At 38.4% G+C, this 14,598-nt stretch overlaps 2 protein-coding genes across 3 annotated transcripts in view; both read right to left on the reverse strand.

Annotated features, from left to right (window-relative positions):
- Window positions 1–3,516, reverse strand: part of LOC110970809 (potassium voltage-gated channel subfamily H member 2-like) — a 121,285-nt gene extending 117,769 nt beyond the window's left edge. Inside the window, exon 1 of the mRNA XM_051953664.1 lies at window positions 3,441–3,516. Coding sequence (XP_051809624.1) covers window positions 3,441–3,516 — 76 coding nt within the window. The remainder of the gene's footprint in view (window positions 1–3,440) is intronic.
- Window positions 3,517–7,344: 3,828 nt separating this feature from the next.
- Window positions 7,345–14,598, reverse strand: part of LOC110965364 (choline transporter-like protein 5-A) — a 55,260-nt gene continuing 48,006 nt past the window's right edge. For both annotated transcript variants that reach the window (XM_051953357.1, XM_051953358.1), the window contains 4 exons: window positions 11,648–11,718; window positions 11,350–11,438; window positions 9,919–10,003; window positions 7,345–9,419 (listed from right to left, as the gene is read on the reverse strand). In XM_051953357.1, the coding sequence (XP_051809317.1) occupies window positions 9,322–9,419; window positions 9,919–10,003; window positions 11,350–11,438; window positions 11,648–11,718 (343 nt within the window). In that variant the 3' untranslated portion in view covers window positions 7,345–9,321. The remainder of the gene's footprint in view (window positions 9,420–9,918; window positions 10,004–11,349; window positions 11,439–11,647; window positions 11,719–14,598) is intronic.

Genomic DNA, 14,598 nt, shown 5'->3' on the forward strand with positions numbered 1-14,598 from the left:
AACTCACAGCTCTCTGGTATGTCTAGAGGCTGAGAAATAAGATGCAAAAAACACTGGCGAGGCTTTTTATAGCCCAAATTCTGAAAATTTCAGACCCCCACAACTCAGAAACTATTTGAGCTACAGGCCTGCAATTTTGCATAGAAAGTACTTTTGTGACTATCTAATGGCATGCAAATTTAAGACTAATTTGAAGATGGTGCAGCAACACCCCCAAGGAATATCTGGTCATTTCACCTGGAATGACCCAAAAGCACATACTGCGCTAAGAGGAATAGCCGAGGTCTGTGGTCTTGTGGATGCCTGGAGGCTGCAAAATCCCACAGAGAGGGACTATACATTTTTCTCTTCTATCGTCCATCATAGATAATTAAGCGTTATAGGAATCACTGGAACCTTAAGACTGCCATGATACAGTCATACAAAATTATTAGACCACCCTTGTTTTCTTCAATTTCTTGTTCATTTTAATGCCTGGTACAACTACAAGTACATTTGTTTGGACAAATATAATGAAAACAACACAAATAGCTCATAAGAGATTAATTTAAGAGCTGATATCTAGCCATTTTCCATGGTTTTCTTGATGATAACCAAAATCACTTCAGTTCTTATATCAATAGCTATGGTGTTGTACTGCCATAAACAATGTTTATAGGTATTCCATGTTTTATTTTCTGTATGTTTTAGTACATACAGGAGTTAGTACTTGTTATAAAAATATAAAAATGTTCTGATTAATTGCTGTTTATGATTTCAAACTAGGGCTGCACAGTGGCATAGTGGTTAGCACTTTCGCCTTCAAGGGTTCAAATCCCGGCCTGGGCCTGGGATCTTTCTGCATGGAGTTTGCACGTTCTCCCTGTGCATGCGTGGGTTTCTCCCACAGTCCAAAAATATGCTGAGGTTAATTGATTACTCTAAGTGGCCCGTAGGTGTGAATGTGAGAGTGATTGTGTGTCTGTATATGTAGCCCTGCGACAGACTGGCGACCTGTCCAGGGTGTCCCCTGCTTTCGCCCGAGTCAGCTGGGATAGGCTCCAGTACTCCCCATGACCCTGCGACCCTAATGAGGATAAAGCGGTGTATAGAGAATGGATGGATAGATGGATTTCAAACTACTGCATAGCTGTGTGACTGTAACTCATATAACCCAATGTACCCAGTAAATTTCCATTATCTAACTTTGACCATGAAAATTTAACAAGTTGATCCTTCAAGCAGCCGGTTGAAACTGGCTGCTTAGAAACTGACAATACCACTGTAACTTCTTTATGTGCCTGTTTAAAAACTAAACTGTTTCCCCCTATTGCCAGTCACTCGTTCAGACTCTGCTCCGTTCAAGTGATTCCTTGCGCAAGTAAAACTTGGCTTTGCCTGAAGAGACGACTCTGAGTATTTATTTGGAGAAGTCAGAACTCCACTGAAGAATTTTCTTGACAGTACTTGATTACACAACCATTGTTTTTGATGACTGCAGTCATGTGTCTTGGCATGCTCTCCACCAGCTTCTGACATTGTTCTGCTGTCACAGCAACCCCTATTGCACAATTTCAAACAAATTTGCTTTGTTTTTGGGCTTGTGGTTCTCCATTTTGCGTATGATGATTTTCCACAGGTTTTCAATTGGTTTTAGATCTGCTGATTGAACGGGCTAAGGCATAGTTCCAATGTTCTTGTTTTCCATCCAGGCTCTAACTGACCTTGCTGTGTGTCAAGGGGCATTGTATTGTTGGAAAATCCAGTCGTTTGAGGCAGGAAAGAGTTTTTTAGCTGTGGAAGAAGACTGTTTTCAAGAGTAGCCCTGTACATGACCTAATTCATCTGCCCTTCACACAATTGCATTTGTCCTGTTCCACCCAGACTGAAACAACCCCAGATCGTCACTGATCCACCCCCATGTTTTACTGTAGGGTCAAGACAGTCTGGTTTGTGGGCTTCTCCAGACTTCCTCCTAATCAAAAAGTTGGCTGGAGTGGGCATCAACTGACTTCAGACCAGCTTCAAGAAGTCAGTTTCCAACTGTCCTTGATGAATAAGTCACATTTCTCGACAGTGCCCACTCATTTTAAAGTCCCTGGAGGTCTGATAACGATTCCTGACACAGGAACGGATGAGTGTGTGGTCATCTCGTGGGATAGAAAGACGTTTCCTGCTGGGACCAGCTAGCAATTTGGTAGTACCATATGCGGCTTGTTTTTGCTTGGTCTTGGAGATCTTCACTTTATTTGTTACCTGTCTCTCACTCATGCCAATTTCCAGCAGTGTCAAGATGGCTGCCTTTCTGACTTCAAATAATTCTTTTGTTTTAGGCATTATGTGAGGGCTGACAACTTCTGAGTTGTGCTACAGCTTGAATGACAGCAGGAAACCACTCTAGGCCTTAGCATGTGCAGTAATGTTTGTGACATGAAATGGCCTCTTTAATACCCTGGGAATACAATTAAGCTTAAGCATGTCAAATAGGACATAAAGTATCATGTAATCAGATGTGTTTTTTGTTGGGTTCATTGTATTCTTCAAGCAATATATCTTCCATGGTACCAGGCATTAAAATGAACAAAAACGTGAAGAAAACAAAGGTGGTCTAATAATTTTTCCCATTACTGTAGACATGGTCTTTTCAAGTGTATGTACTTTTTAACACTTTGATATGAAAGTTGATGTAGTTTTACAAAATAAACTAGATAGTACATAAAACAACTACATTGTTTCAGCTTAGAAAACAAACATTTCAATATGGGATCAAAGAACATTTAGAAACAACACACACACATACACGCACACACAAGCATGCACACACACAGACACAGACACAGACACACAGACACACACACACACACACACACACACACACACACACACACACACACACACACACACACACACACACACACACACACACACACACACACACAATATTCAAAGACATTTATGAATTATGCACCTTTTTGAACTAAGTTCAGTCCATTCACTTTGGACATTCAGCTGGACTTGAACAAAGAGCTCTGAAACACAACCTGCTGCACCTGGCATCAATTCAGAACCACAGCAAATGGCCTGAACATTTTTGCATATTCGAATTTCCATTTTAGATTTTAAGTAAATTTGCAAAACTGTCAAAAATATTTTTTTTATTATAAGCTATGGAGTGTAGATTTCTAAGCAACTTGAACTACTGAAACTTAAATTGACAATAAAATATGTGAAAAAAGTGAAAGGACATTGATATGTGGCTTTACAAAATTGAAGAAATTATTTTAATATTATAGTCAACATTGGCATTTTCCTACTGTAAGAGTAACATTGTAGTGCTGCACACACAAATCAAATATTTCATTGTGATTTTGTGTGGTTCAAGTATTTATTGGTATCACAAAAGAGTTTTTTCCAGTTTTCACTTTAGTGATGAAATCCAACAGGTAAAATAAGGTGCTTACTCTGTCCGTCGAACTTGCGAATGATGGTGTCCAGGAAAGTATTTTGTGGGGCCACATGCCCCCTTCTCACCGGCATTGTTGGGATGCAGTTAGAGAGCCTTTTTCACTCTGACAGGCTGAAACACAAGGCAGTCCAATTCTTCAAAGGTGTTGCTCTACTATATAGAAGTTGTCTTCTGCATGTTTTTACATTATCAGAGCTATTGGAGTTTGGTTTGTTCTGTTTTGGCTTTCCTGAGGTTTGGTTCCCTCCCACCTTTCATCTGACTTCACACATAATCTCAGTCTTGGCCTGTGATTGGTCAGTGAGAGTAACCTCTGTAAAACTCTTGGATTAGAGGTGAAATCACCAAAAACAAAAAGAGAAATTCAGCTCCTTTTTACTGACACTATTAGGATGCTAACATTTTACACAGACAGTAATTTGTATACTTTTACTTTCAGTCAACCAATAATCTACTAAAAAAGATAAAAGTGCTATAAGAAATACAATTCATAGTGCAACATTCTTTATAATTGTTTTAGTGTTCTAGGCATGATGTGACATGACCAACTTTAATCAAAGGTAGTGGTAAAACATTACAACAAAGATTAAGTTCTTTTGCCCAAGTGGTGTCATTGTTTCTGGTACATATGAATTCACATCAATAACAACAAGTTTATTCTAGGTAAATCAATGGCATTATACAGTTTCTTTGAAAATCAGGGTGAGCAGCTGAGTTTAACACATTATACATATTTCCAACATCTTTGATGGGATAATATTGTCATCTACGCAGACAGTGTCTGTAAGTACAGTTTTAATTTTAAAAAAAACATATGAAACAGAAATAAATAAGCAAAAATCCAAAGTAAGAAAAATGGTGAGTCCTGTGTAGGAGAAAATGGGAAATGTGTGTGGCTGGTAACACTGAGTATAGATATCATCTACTCTGGCAGCCCTTCCAAACATTATTCTCTTCTAAATAATATCAGAAGAGCAGTTAAAGAGACTTAGAACGGTAGAGTGCATTACTTCCCTTATGCCTCATCTGTAATGCCAAATGGGTGTTAGAAATGATAGACAGAAAGCAATTGACCATGACATGACCAGACTGTCATGTTGTCTGTAGGAGCAGTAGGTTTCACAAGATGACAAACAAAAAATAACAGTAGTGTCCTCACGTTAACAGCAGGAGTATAATCAGTTGAAGGTTCAATTTTTACAGCAATGTTAATGGAAGACCTTATGTTAATAAAACACTGTAATACTGTGTAACAAGCTACTGTATTCCAAATGAAAGAGTGTTCTAGGGAAACTCACTGTTACTTCAGTCACAACATGACACCTACTGGATATTTTTATATGACAGTATATGCCCTTTAAATTCCTTAATAGTTAGTTCAGGAAAACTGTAAAGAATAAAGAACGGTGAATAAAAATATCCCTACCCTTAGCATTGATGTGATATTATTATGTGTTTGAAGAAATGGCATTGTTATTAGACTTTCATTCTGGAGCTTTGGTTTCCCAACAAATTGTGTAATTTTTTTTGTCATGTTTGGCTTATGGAGCAAATACAGACATTTTTATGAAAATGTTTTTGCTTACTGCTGTATTATAGAGCACTGCAGTGAAACTGAATACGTGTTTGCGACTAAAAGGAGTCAATGTGGTTTTTATGCATGTATTGAAAAAATGTGTCTGTGTCTCTCTCTGTGTGTGTGTGTGTGTGTGTGTGTGTGTGTGTGTGTGTGTGTGTGTGTGTGTGTGTGTGTGTGTGTGTGTGTGTGTGTGTGTGTGTGTGTGTGTGAGATCAGGTTGTGGCTATTGTTGTGGGGACCTAATGTCCCCACAACCATAGGAAAACTAAAAGAAATGTCATTTGTGGGGACCTCATTTGGGTCCCCATGAGGGGAAACAGTGTTTTCTTGGCCATGTTGTTTTTACTGAAAAAAGTAAAAGTGCAAAAACATTTCTTTAGGGTTAGGCATTGTTTTGGTCTGGGTTAGGGTTAGGGTAAGGGTTAGGGGTTAGATATGAATGGGAGTCAATGGTAGATCCCCACAAGGATAGGAAAACACAGTGTGTGTGTGTGTGTGTGTGTGTGTGTGTGTGTGTGTGTGTGTGTGTGTGTGTGTGTGTGTGTGTGTGTGATGCGATTGATATAGATTAAATATGAATGATATTTAATAAAAACTAATCGAAATTAATTAACAGCAACCCTGTGATTAATCTGATTAACAATTTACTCATTTCACAGCACACATTTTTTGTTTGTTTATGTAGGTTGTCTTTTTCAAGATTCAAGATTCAGTTTCAGTTTTCACCATGCATCACAAGGATGTATAACGGAAGTACAGTAGTAGTACAGTAGTTCCTCTATATTGTTCACAAAACTCTTTTAACAAATTAAGAATCAAGAAATAAAAATAAGACTACTTTCATGGTGATGTGAAGGATAATTTCAATAATCTCACATTCAGTGTCATTTTTGTGCTGTGTAAGACAGTTTTTACATTACTCTTTTAGCTGATTCATGGTGTTAAACAGTCATGGAAATAAGTAGAAGTATAAAAACATCATTCAATCCTACAAGTAGACTTACTATTAAACCTGTAAGGCCAACAAGTGTAAAGTTTATGTTTACAAATTATATTGCTCAACAAAGAAGAACCCAAAGATCAGTGTGGCTGAGCTCCAGAGATGCAGTCGGGAGATAGGAGAAAGTTCCACAAAGTCAACTATCACTGCAGCCCTCCACCAGTCGGGGCTTTATGGCAGAGTGGCCCGACGGAAGACTCTCCTCAGTGCAAGACACATGAAAGCCCGCATAGAGTTTGCCAAAAAACACATGAAGGACTCCCAGACTATGAGAAATAAGATTCTCTGGTCTGATGAGACCAAGATTGAACTTTTTGGTGTTAATTCTAAGCGGTATGTGTGGAGAAAACCAGGCACTGCTCATCACCTGCCCAATACAATCCCTACAGTGAAACATGGTGGTGGGAGCATCATGTTGTGGGGGTGTTTTTCAGCTGCAGGGACAGGACGACTGGTTGCAATTGAAGGAAGGATGAATGCCGCCAAGTACAGATATATCCTGGAGGAAAACCTCTTCCAGAGTGCTCAGGACCTCAGACTGGGCTGAAGGTTCACCTTTCAACAGGACAATGACCCTAAACACACAGCTAAAATAACAAAGGAGTGGCTTCAGAACAACTCTGTGACCGTTCTTGACTGGCCCAGCCAGAGCCCTGACCTAAACCCAATTGAGCATCTCTGGAGAGACCTCAAAATGACTGTCCACCAACGTTCACCATCCAACTTGACAGAACTGGAGAGGATCTGCAAGGAAGAATGGCAGAGGATCCCCAAATCCAGGTGTGAAAAACTTGTTGCGTCATTCCCAAGAAGACTCATGGCTGTACTAGCTGAAAAGGGTGCTTCTACTCAATACTGAGCACAGGGTCTGAATACGTCTGATCATGTGATATTTCAGTTTTTCTTTTTTAATACATTTTCAAAAATTTCTACATTTCTGCTTTTTTCTGTCAAGATGGGGTGCTGAGTGTACATTAATGAGAAATAAAATGAACTTTTTTGATTTTGGCAAATGGCTGCAATGACACAGAGAGTGAAAAATTTCAAGGGGTCTGAATACTTTCCGTACCCACTGTAAATAATTATTTTATCAAAGTTCCCCGCGCTTCTATTTATTTTGTTGCTGTTATTTGCTTTGTTTTTGTTACTGGTGTATTTTTGTCATTGCAGCAAAATATTAGTGAGCTGATAAATGGTTGTTGTATGTGCTGTTGTCGTTGTTTCTGAATTGAAAATTCAATAAAAACCTTGATTACAAAACAGTAAGTGTAATTGCAAAGATTCCCACACTGAATAAGAGTGTGAAGACAGTGTCAGGAGTCATGTTGGGAAATCATACTTTATTTTCATAAAAAGAATAATAACAATAATTTATCACAAAACGTTACAGGACAGGAACAACATTAGCATAGTTTATGTTTGAACATGTGTGCCCTGTTGGAATAATATGGTACAATAAAATCTTTACAAAGATTCAGATGGACTCAGTCTGCATCTCAGTGTGTGAGGAGAAAGGCTTTAAATTCTATAATTTTACATGACAATAAAAGAAAAATATTCTCTATGTGTAATAACCAGTGTCAGGATTACATTACAACTGTGGAATCAGTGTCAGAGGAGAAATAAGCAATTCGGAATTGGAATTTCTCCAGGAGTAGGAAAGCAGCAGAGCTAAGGTCAGTGCTACAAACTTGACTGACTGTATAGACTGTACACAGTATTACTGTTGGGATTGCTGTTGCTGGGTTCCTGCTTTGGTTTGGATTTTGTGGGGATATGTGTTAAAATTGTTCTCATATATCGGCTCTGCTTCATCAACACTCTGTATAATCCAGAACAGAGTTCAACGTTTTTGTCCTTACATACAAAGCCCTAATGAACAAGCTTTATACAAGCATAAGAGCTTGTAGTACAATATTATCCCAATAGAGCACTTTGTACTAAGTGCAGGTTTACAGTGGTTCTGAGGATTTCCAAAAGTGGAATGGGGAGAGACAGACTTCACTTAGCAAGCTCCTTTTCTGGAAACCCCTCTTCCAGTTTGGATTTGAGAGGCAGACACCCTCTAATTTTAAGATTGAGCTTGAAACTTTCCACTTTTGTAAAGTTTATAGTTAGAGCTGCTCAGGTGACCCTGAAACATACCATAGTTATGCTGCTAGAAACCACTGGCTAGCTAAAGATTCTACTCTCCTCTCTGTTTGCATTGTGTTCAACTACTGCATATCATTAATTTTGTATCCTCTCTCTCCAGGAGATTGTGCTTTGTCTCAACAAGCTGCCCCAACAAGCTACTTTGTGTGTGTTTGATTTGCTATATCCTCATCTTTTCTATTTCTGCATCCCTCTCAGTCAAAACCAGTTGAATCAGAAAACCTCACTCCCTGTTCTGTCTGAGGGCACCTTCTGTTCAAAAGAAAAAAATTTTCCCCAGTGATGCCAGGTGCTTGCTTAGGGGGAAATTGTTCTATTTTTGATCTTGATCCCATCATGCCTTGCCACGACCTATGTTGTGATTTTTGCTATGTGCTGTATAAAAAACATTTAAATGAACTGAGTATGTGAACAGTTTTTTCTTTTTCTTTTTTTCCCTTTTTTACAAAATACAGTCCAGCATTAGCCATTCACAGAGAACAGTATTTGGACAACAAATCATTGCAAATTCTCACTTGTTTTGTTAAACAAACTTTTAAGCAAACTTAAGTCAGGCATATTTATCACTTTAAAGAATTCATTAATTATTTTTGCTATGTTTTCATTAATTTTATCAATAACATTAGAAATAACAAATGATCATATAAAAAAAACAAAACAAAACAAAAAACGGGTATTTCAGGGAGGACGTTTTTTATTTTTAATTTGTGTTGCAGATTTTACCCTTTGCATGGAAAAATAAATGATCTTTAAGCCATTATGACTGAAATTGAGCACATAAAACTCAACTAGAAGTTCAAAGGAACATTTTCAAGGTAGAGTTAATTTTGTTTTTGTTAGATTGCCTTAATGTTGCCGATTAGGTTTGGAAAAGTCTTCAAAATCAGAATTTAATGACTGATTTTATATGTATATGACTGTTGCTGAGTTATTCAAACTTAGATTCAGTGAAAAATTATCCTCAACATATTTTTACTAGTAATGAGCTAGACCAACATTCTAAAGTGGCACTGTGCAGAAAAAACAAAACAAAACAACATCAAAACTGAAAAAAGCCCCACTTCATCAGGCAACGTGATACCAGCAGTACACAGTGTCTCCAAGAAGTTTGTCAAGACAGCCACTGGCAGTTGACGCAGTATGTCACCGTAACTGACTGGATTTTCCAAGAATTTTGTGCAGTTCCGGGGACATGAAGTAAGGTTTGTCCGAACTACCATCATTCCTTTCCAAGTCATCACCTGCTTAGATCAATAAATGGATGGGTGGATGGATTAAGGGTCAGCATGGGAGAAAAAGCAGGTATGGATAACAGGAAAGGGATACATGAAAAATAGCGTATGGAGGGATTGATGAATGGTAAACGAGTGAACCAACAAGTACAGACATGGAGGGAGTAAAGGATGGTGTTTAAGGTTGAGACAAAAAGATAAGAAGGCTCATCAGTGTTACAATTGGCCACATGCAAAAGGACAAACATCACAGGATTAAAAACTAAAACATCCAAAGTATTGAAGCATGATCTATAACAGCATTATTATTAACTATTTTAACTTAGTAACAAATTATTTCAAGTGGAGTATTGTTTTTTGTGAAAGATGTGCAATGTTAGCTATTGGTATCAGTTTATTTTGCATACAGCACATTCCACTCCACAAGCAATCTCAACTTTACTATTTTATTTATGCTAAAAAGTCACCGGCACTGTTGTAAAAACAGTGATGACAATGTTGTACTTACAAAAGCAGAGAAAGAGGGTGTCAACACACATGGCATAGATGCTGAAGAAACTATGAGCAATCAGATAGGCACCTACCACCACTGTCTAATGTGAGAAACACAGGTTAGAAATTCTAAAGCAGCAGTGAGGGGGCTGCTTTGTAAGCAGATACAACAGAAGACAAGAACTGATAAGAAATTAGAAAAAATAATTCTGAGTGAACATGCTTCTACAGATATGGCCAAAATTACTGGTTCACTTTCAAACTGGAAAAAAATGTGTACAATTTTTTCTTTGAAAACAGTCAATTGTAAAATACTGGATTATTATTAAATTATACGACACATGGAAATGGCATAGGCAGAAATTTGGGATTCTTAACTTTATATTGTGTATCACGTGTTTGAGACAATTACTGAAACTGATGACTTTTTAAAGCTTTTAATAAGACTTAGACGCTTCTTAGATCAGAATGACTCTTCTTCAACAAACTGTCCCAGTTCTCTCAGATTTGATTAGTATGTTCCAACGACCAATTTCAGCTCTTAAATGTTCACTTGGATTAAGATCAGTATTTATAGTAGCCACCTTAGAATGGTTCATTGCTTTCTTCTCCACCATTCCTGGTGCTTTTCGAGATATGTTTTAGATCATTATACCTTGAAGAAGGAATGACCTGCAGCTGAGACAGTGTCCTCTGACAGAGGGCAGTATGCTTTACTGCAATGGACCCAAAAGCTCTAATTTTGTTTATTCACCCAAAGGACTTTCTCTTTGGTACTTGTCTCCATGCTATTTCACAACCTCGAATCTGGCTTTTTTATATTTCTCTTGAAGGACAATTTGTATCTCTTTTTCTTGATTCTTGTTCCACCACACAACTAATCCTTCGGTTCATTCTAGGGTCAATGTTCTTTATGTAAACATGTCCAGGGAAGTAGATGACAGTCCACTGGATATTAAATATTTGAATAAAATTAGCAGCTGTGGTCACAGGAACACCAGGCTGATTGAAGATGGTCTTGTAGTCTTTACTTGGACCGTGCTTTGTAACAAATTTCTTCCTCATCTCCTCAGAATTCTCTTCTTGCTTTCTAGTGTTGATGCTCAGCATGACGTATACAATGATATTAAACAGCTCAATTATGATTCTTCTCCTTTTCAATAGACTGGGACAACTGACAAGATTGAAAACTCCTACGATACTAATTTATGGACAACTGCCTGCTGATATCAATTATTTTGTCCAGGCCCCTTGTAGAACAAGGTAGAATTCAGCTTTTTTTCAGTCCAATTTCTGTGTTACTTGAAGGCAAACCGAAGGCATACATGTTTGCATAACTAATGAGCTTTTAAATTAAACACTGCTCAAGAGCAAAAAATGTTATATGTTTCAGTTAGTTGTAAAGTTACCAACAGTTTTGGCCATGTTGTAAAATCAAAACTCTGACCAGTATGGGGACCCAATAGCAGTTGAGACTGGGAACTTCCTCCTGGATAACTGGGATCTTGTTTGTGAAAAAGAAGAATGCAACCACACCTGAAACAAACACACAGACACACACACCAAGTGGAACACTGTTATTATGTCTACATGTGGATCTGTACTCAGTGTTATAGTTTTTTGAAACCATTAATTCTATTAAAAATGACTGTGGGTAAAAAAACACTGTTGGAAATTGTAATGTGAAAGATAAGCATTACATTGACTTGACCCACATAAGACTTCAGCCTTGTATTATCACTTACCAACTCCTCCTGCTATCAGCACTTTGCCGAGAAACAGCAGAAAGTCTGTCAATCTGTCCAGAACTGCAACCCTACAAAAAACAACAAAAAACAAAAAATAAAACAAACATCAGATAGATCATCCTCACTATACAAACATATTCAAAGCAATATTAAAGAAAAGAGTGTAATCAAATTTTGGTCCACCAGCAGGTACGACACGACTTGTCAGCTAAGTCCACAGGTAACTATTGTAATGACCATACTTGTGCTGAGTATGATCATTGCAGAGAGAACAAAGAAGCAACAAATTTCTTCCAATCTGCAGCATCAAAAACCTCTTCCAAGCCTCATTACCAGCGATCAGACCAACAGACCAAGGAACTCTTTGGGCAATGGTAAATGGGCAAAGAGATTATCAGTCAAAAGTTTGGACACACGTTCTTATTTGAGTAGAGTGATGGAGCGCTACGTCAGATGACCTGGCCTCCACAATCACCTGACTTAATTTTTCTGTGATTGGTTCATATTACCTAAATTATGAGCGCAATTTAGCCATGTTTCATTTCTAATCACAGTAGAACTATAGATAAGAACACTGAAAACAAAATTAAAGCATCTAGCACATAATACTGTTCATAAACTGTTTAAATCTGTGACTCATTAAAATAGCCTCCTTTAGCTCTGATAACTGCTTGACAAATTCGAGGCATTCTTGCAATCAGTGACATGATATAATCACTTGAAAATCCCTCCCATGCTTCTACCAACATCTCATAAAGGTTTGCACCACTTGTGGGTTGCTTGTTCTTGACGTTTCTGTCCAGTTCATCCCATGCAAGTTCGATGGGGCTAAGGTCAGGGGATTGAGCTGGCCAAGTCATAATCCTTAGCTTCCCCTCCTCTTCTTTCTTGGCCAAATACCTCTGACACAGTTTGGAGGTGTGCTTTGGATCATTGTCTTGTTGTAGTGTGAATGGTTGTCCCACTAAACGCAGCCCAGAGGGAACGGCATGCCTCTGTAAGATACTGTAGTATCCATGCTGATTTAGAATTCCTGTGACTTTGTGCAGATCACCAGTCTGACCCCCTGTAAAACAGACCCAGACCATGACACTACCTCCACCATGCTTTACTGTGGGAACAACAAACGCAGGAGTCAAGCGTTCTCCAACCCTACGTCGAATGTACTTGTGCCGTTTTGATCCAAACATTTCAAACTTTGACTCGTCTGTAAACAGAACTGCTTTCCATTCTTCTACAGTCCAGTTTCTATGTTCTTTAGCCCACTGAAGTCTCTTCTTTATGTTCTGCTTTCTTAGCAGTGGTTTCCTGGCAGCTACCCTGCCTTTCAGACCAGATTCCCGCAGTCTACACCGCACAGTATCCACTGACACATTATTGCTCCTGGTTGAGTTTAGCTGAGCTCTTATTTCTGGGGTTGTCTTGTCTATTTCGAAGACTGGTGACCCTGATGAACTTATCTTCAGCTTTAGACGTGACTCTGCTTCTACCAGAACGAAATCTGTCCTCATGTGAACCTGTTTCTTCATATCTCTTTAATGTTTTTGCAACTCCACTTTGTGAGACTTTAACTTTCTGAGCAATTTGTCTTGTAGAATAGCCTTCTTTTTTCAAAACCTGAATTTCAATCCTTTTTTCTTTGCTTAACTGAGGTTTTCTGGCCATTTTTGTGCTACTTCAGATTTAGATAATTTTCAAATTAGTTAAAGACATTCTTCTTTCAAGAAATTGTCAGTCTTTAATATCAACTGTGAATAAATTCGTTAAACTGCTATTTGGGTCCGCATCTCATTTCCTGCACGTGAGTCTTTTGAACTCGTTGTAACAGCGATGGAGTAGCACACATCATGAAACAATTCCCTTGGTATTTGCGTGCATTCATGTTCAATGGTTCCTCTCAATTCAGTGACTGTTGCAGGTCTCATTGCGTAGACTTTGTCTTTTAGGTATCCCCATAAAAAGAAGTCTAGTGGTGTGAGGTTAGTTAGTTATCAGCTGCTAAAAGGTGTATACATTTTTTTGGGACACCCTGTATATATAGGCCTGGGACTTCAATGCGTTAATTTTGATTCATTAACCAGAGAAAAAATGATGCATTAAAAAAAATAACAGATTTAATCGCACCTAGGTGGCAGCAATGAACCTAAAGTCTGTTTTCCAATCTGCGAAGAAGATGCAAAGAATCCAATATAGTGGGCCACTAGCTGGTCACATGACATCATACATTAGCTTCAGTCCAGTAGAAAAGTCAGACCTGCATGGTGGCTCGACCACAAACTTTCTCTTTTATTACACAAACACTTCAGCAAAAAGTACTTCTGGAAGCATCTGAGGTGAGAAATATGCTGTGCAGTTGCTGAATCTGTCCTTGTTTCAGTTCAACGATGGCTAGTTTAGACATTTAACCAATATTTCACGATGCGTCAGATCTCTGTTGCCCGCATTGAATTTGTGTAAATAAGAAGAAGACACAATGGATGCAGATCGAAATGTGTCGCAATGCAACCAGCATACAATGCTGTACATTTCACATAGACAATGAATGGAATGTTAAAACTGATGATCCTGTAGATGGTCGGCAACCCGCGGCTCCGGAGCCGCATGCGGCTCTTTCAGCCCTCTGTTGTGGCTCCCTGTAACTTTGGAAAATAAATTGTTCTGCATTTCAGGCGTGTTTCAATGCATTTTAATATAGAGAGTTTTATTGTGAAATTACCGCTCTTACTTTGACGCGTCACTCCACCTGATGTGCTGCGGTTTTCCCTGGGGACATGAGAGCGCAAAGTTGATGCAGAGAAGAAGAAGAAGCAACGCCTGTAGTTTCACATCGTTTTGTACTCAAGAATGGCAAGCCTGTATATTAAAGCTCCATTCCAAGAAAGACACGTCTTGTCATTGAGTCAAAAGTACTCATGAGTACGAAGGTAAACTATGGATAATTGTCTTGC

Source organism: Acanthochromis polyacanthus, chromosome 9 (assembly GCF_021347895.1).
Source record: "Acanthochromis polyacanthus isolate Apoly-LR-REF ecotype Palm Island chromosome 9, KAUST_Apoly_ChrSc, whole genome shotgun sequence".
Classification (NCBI taxonomy): domain Eukaryota; kingdom Metazoa; phylum Chordata; class Actinopteri; family Pomacentridae; genus Acanthochromis; species Acanthochromis polyacanthus.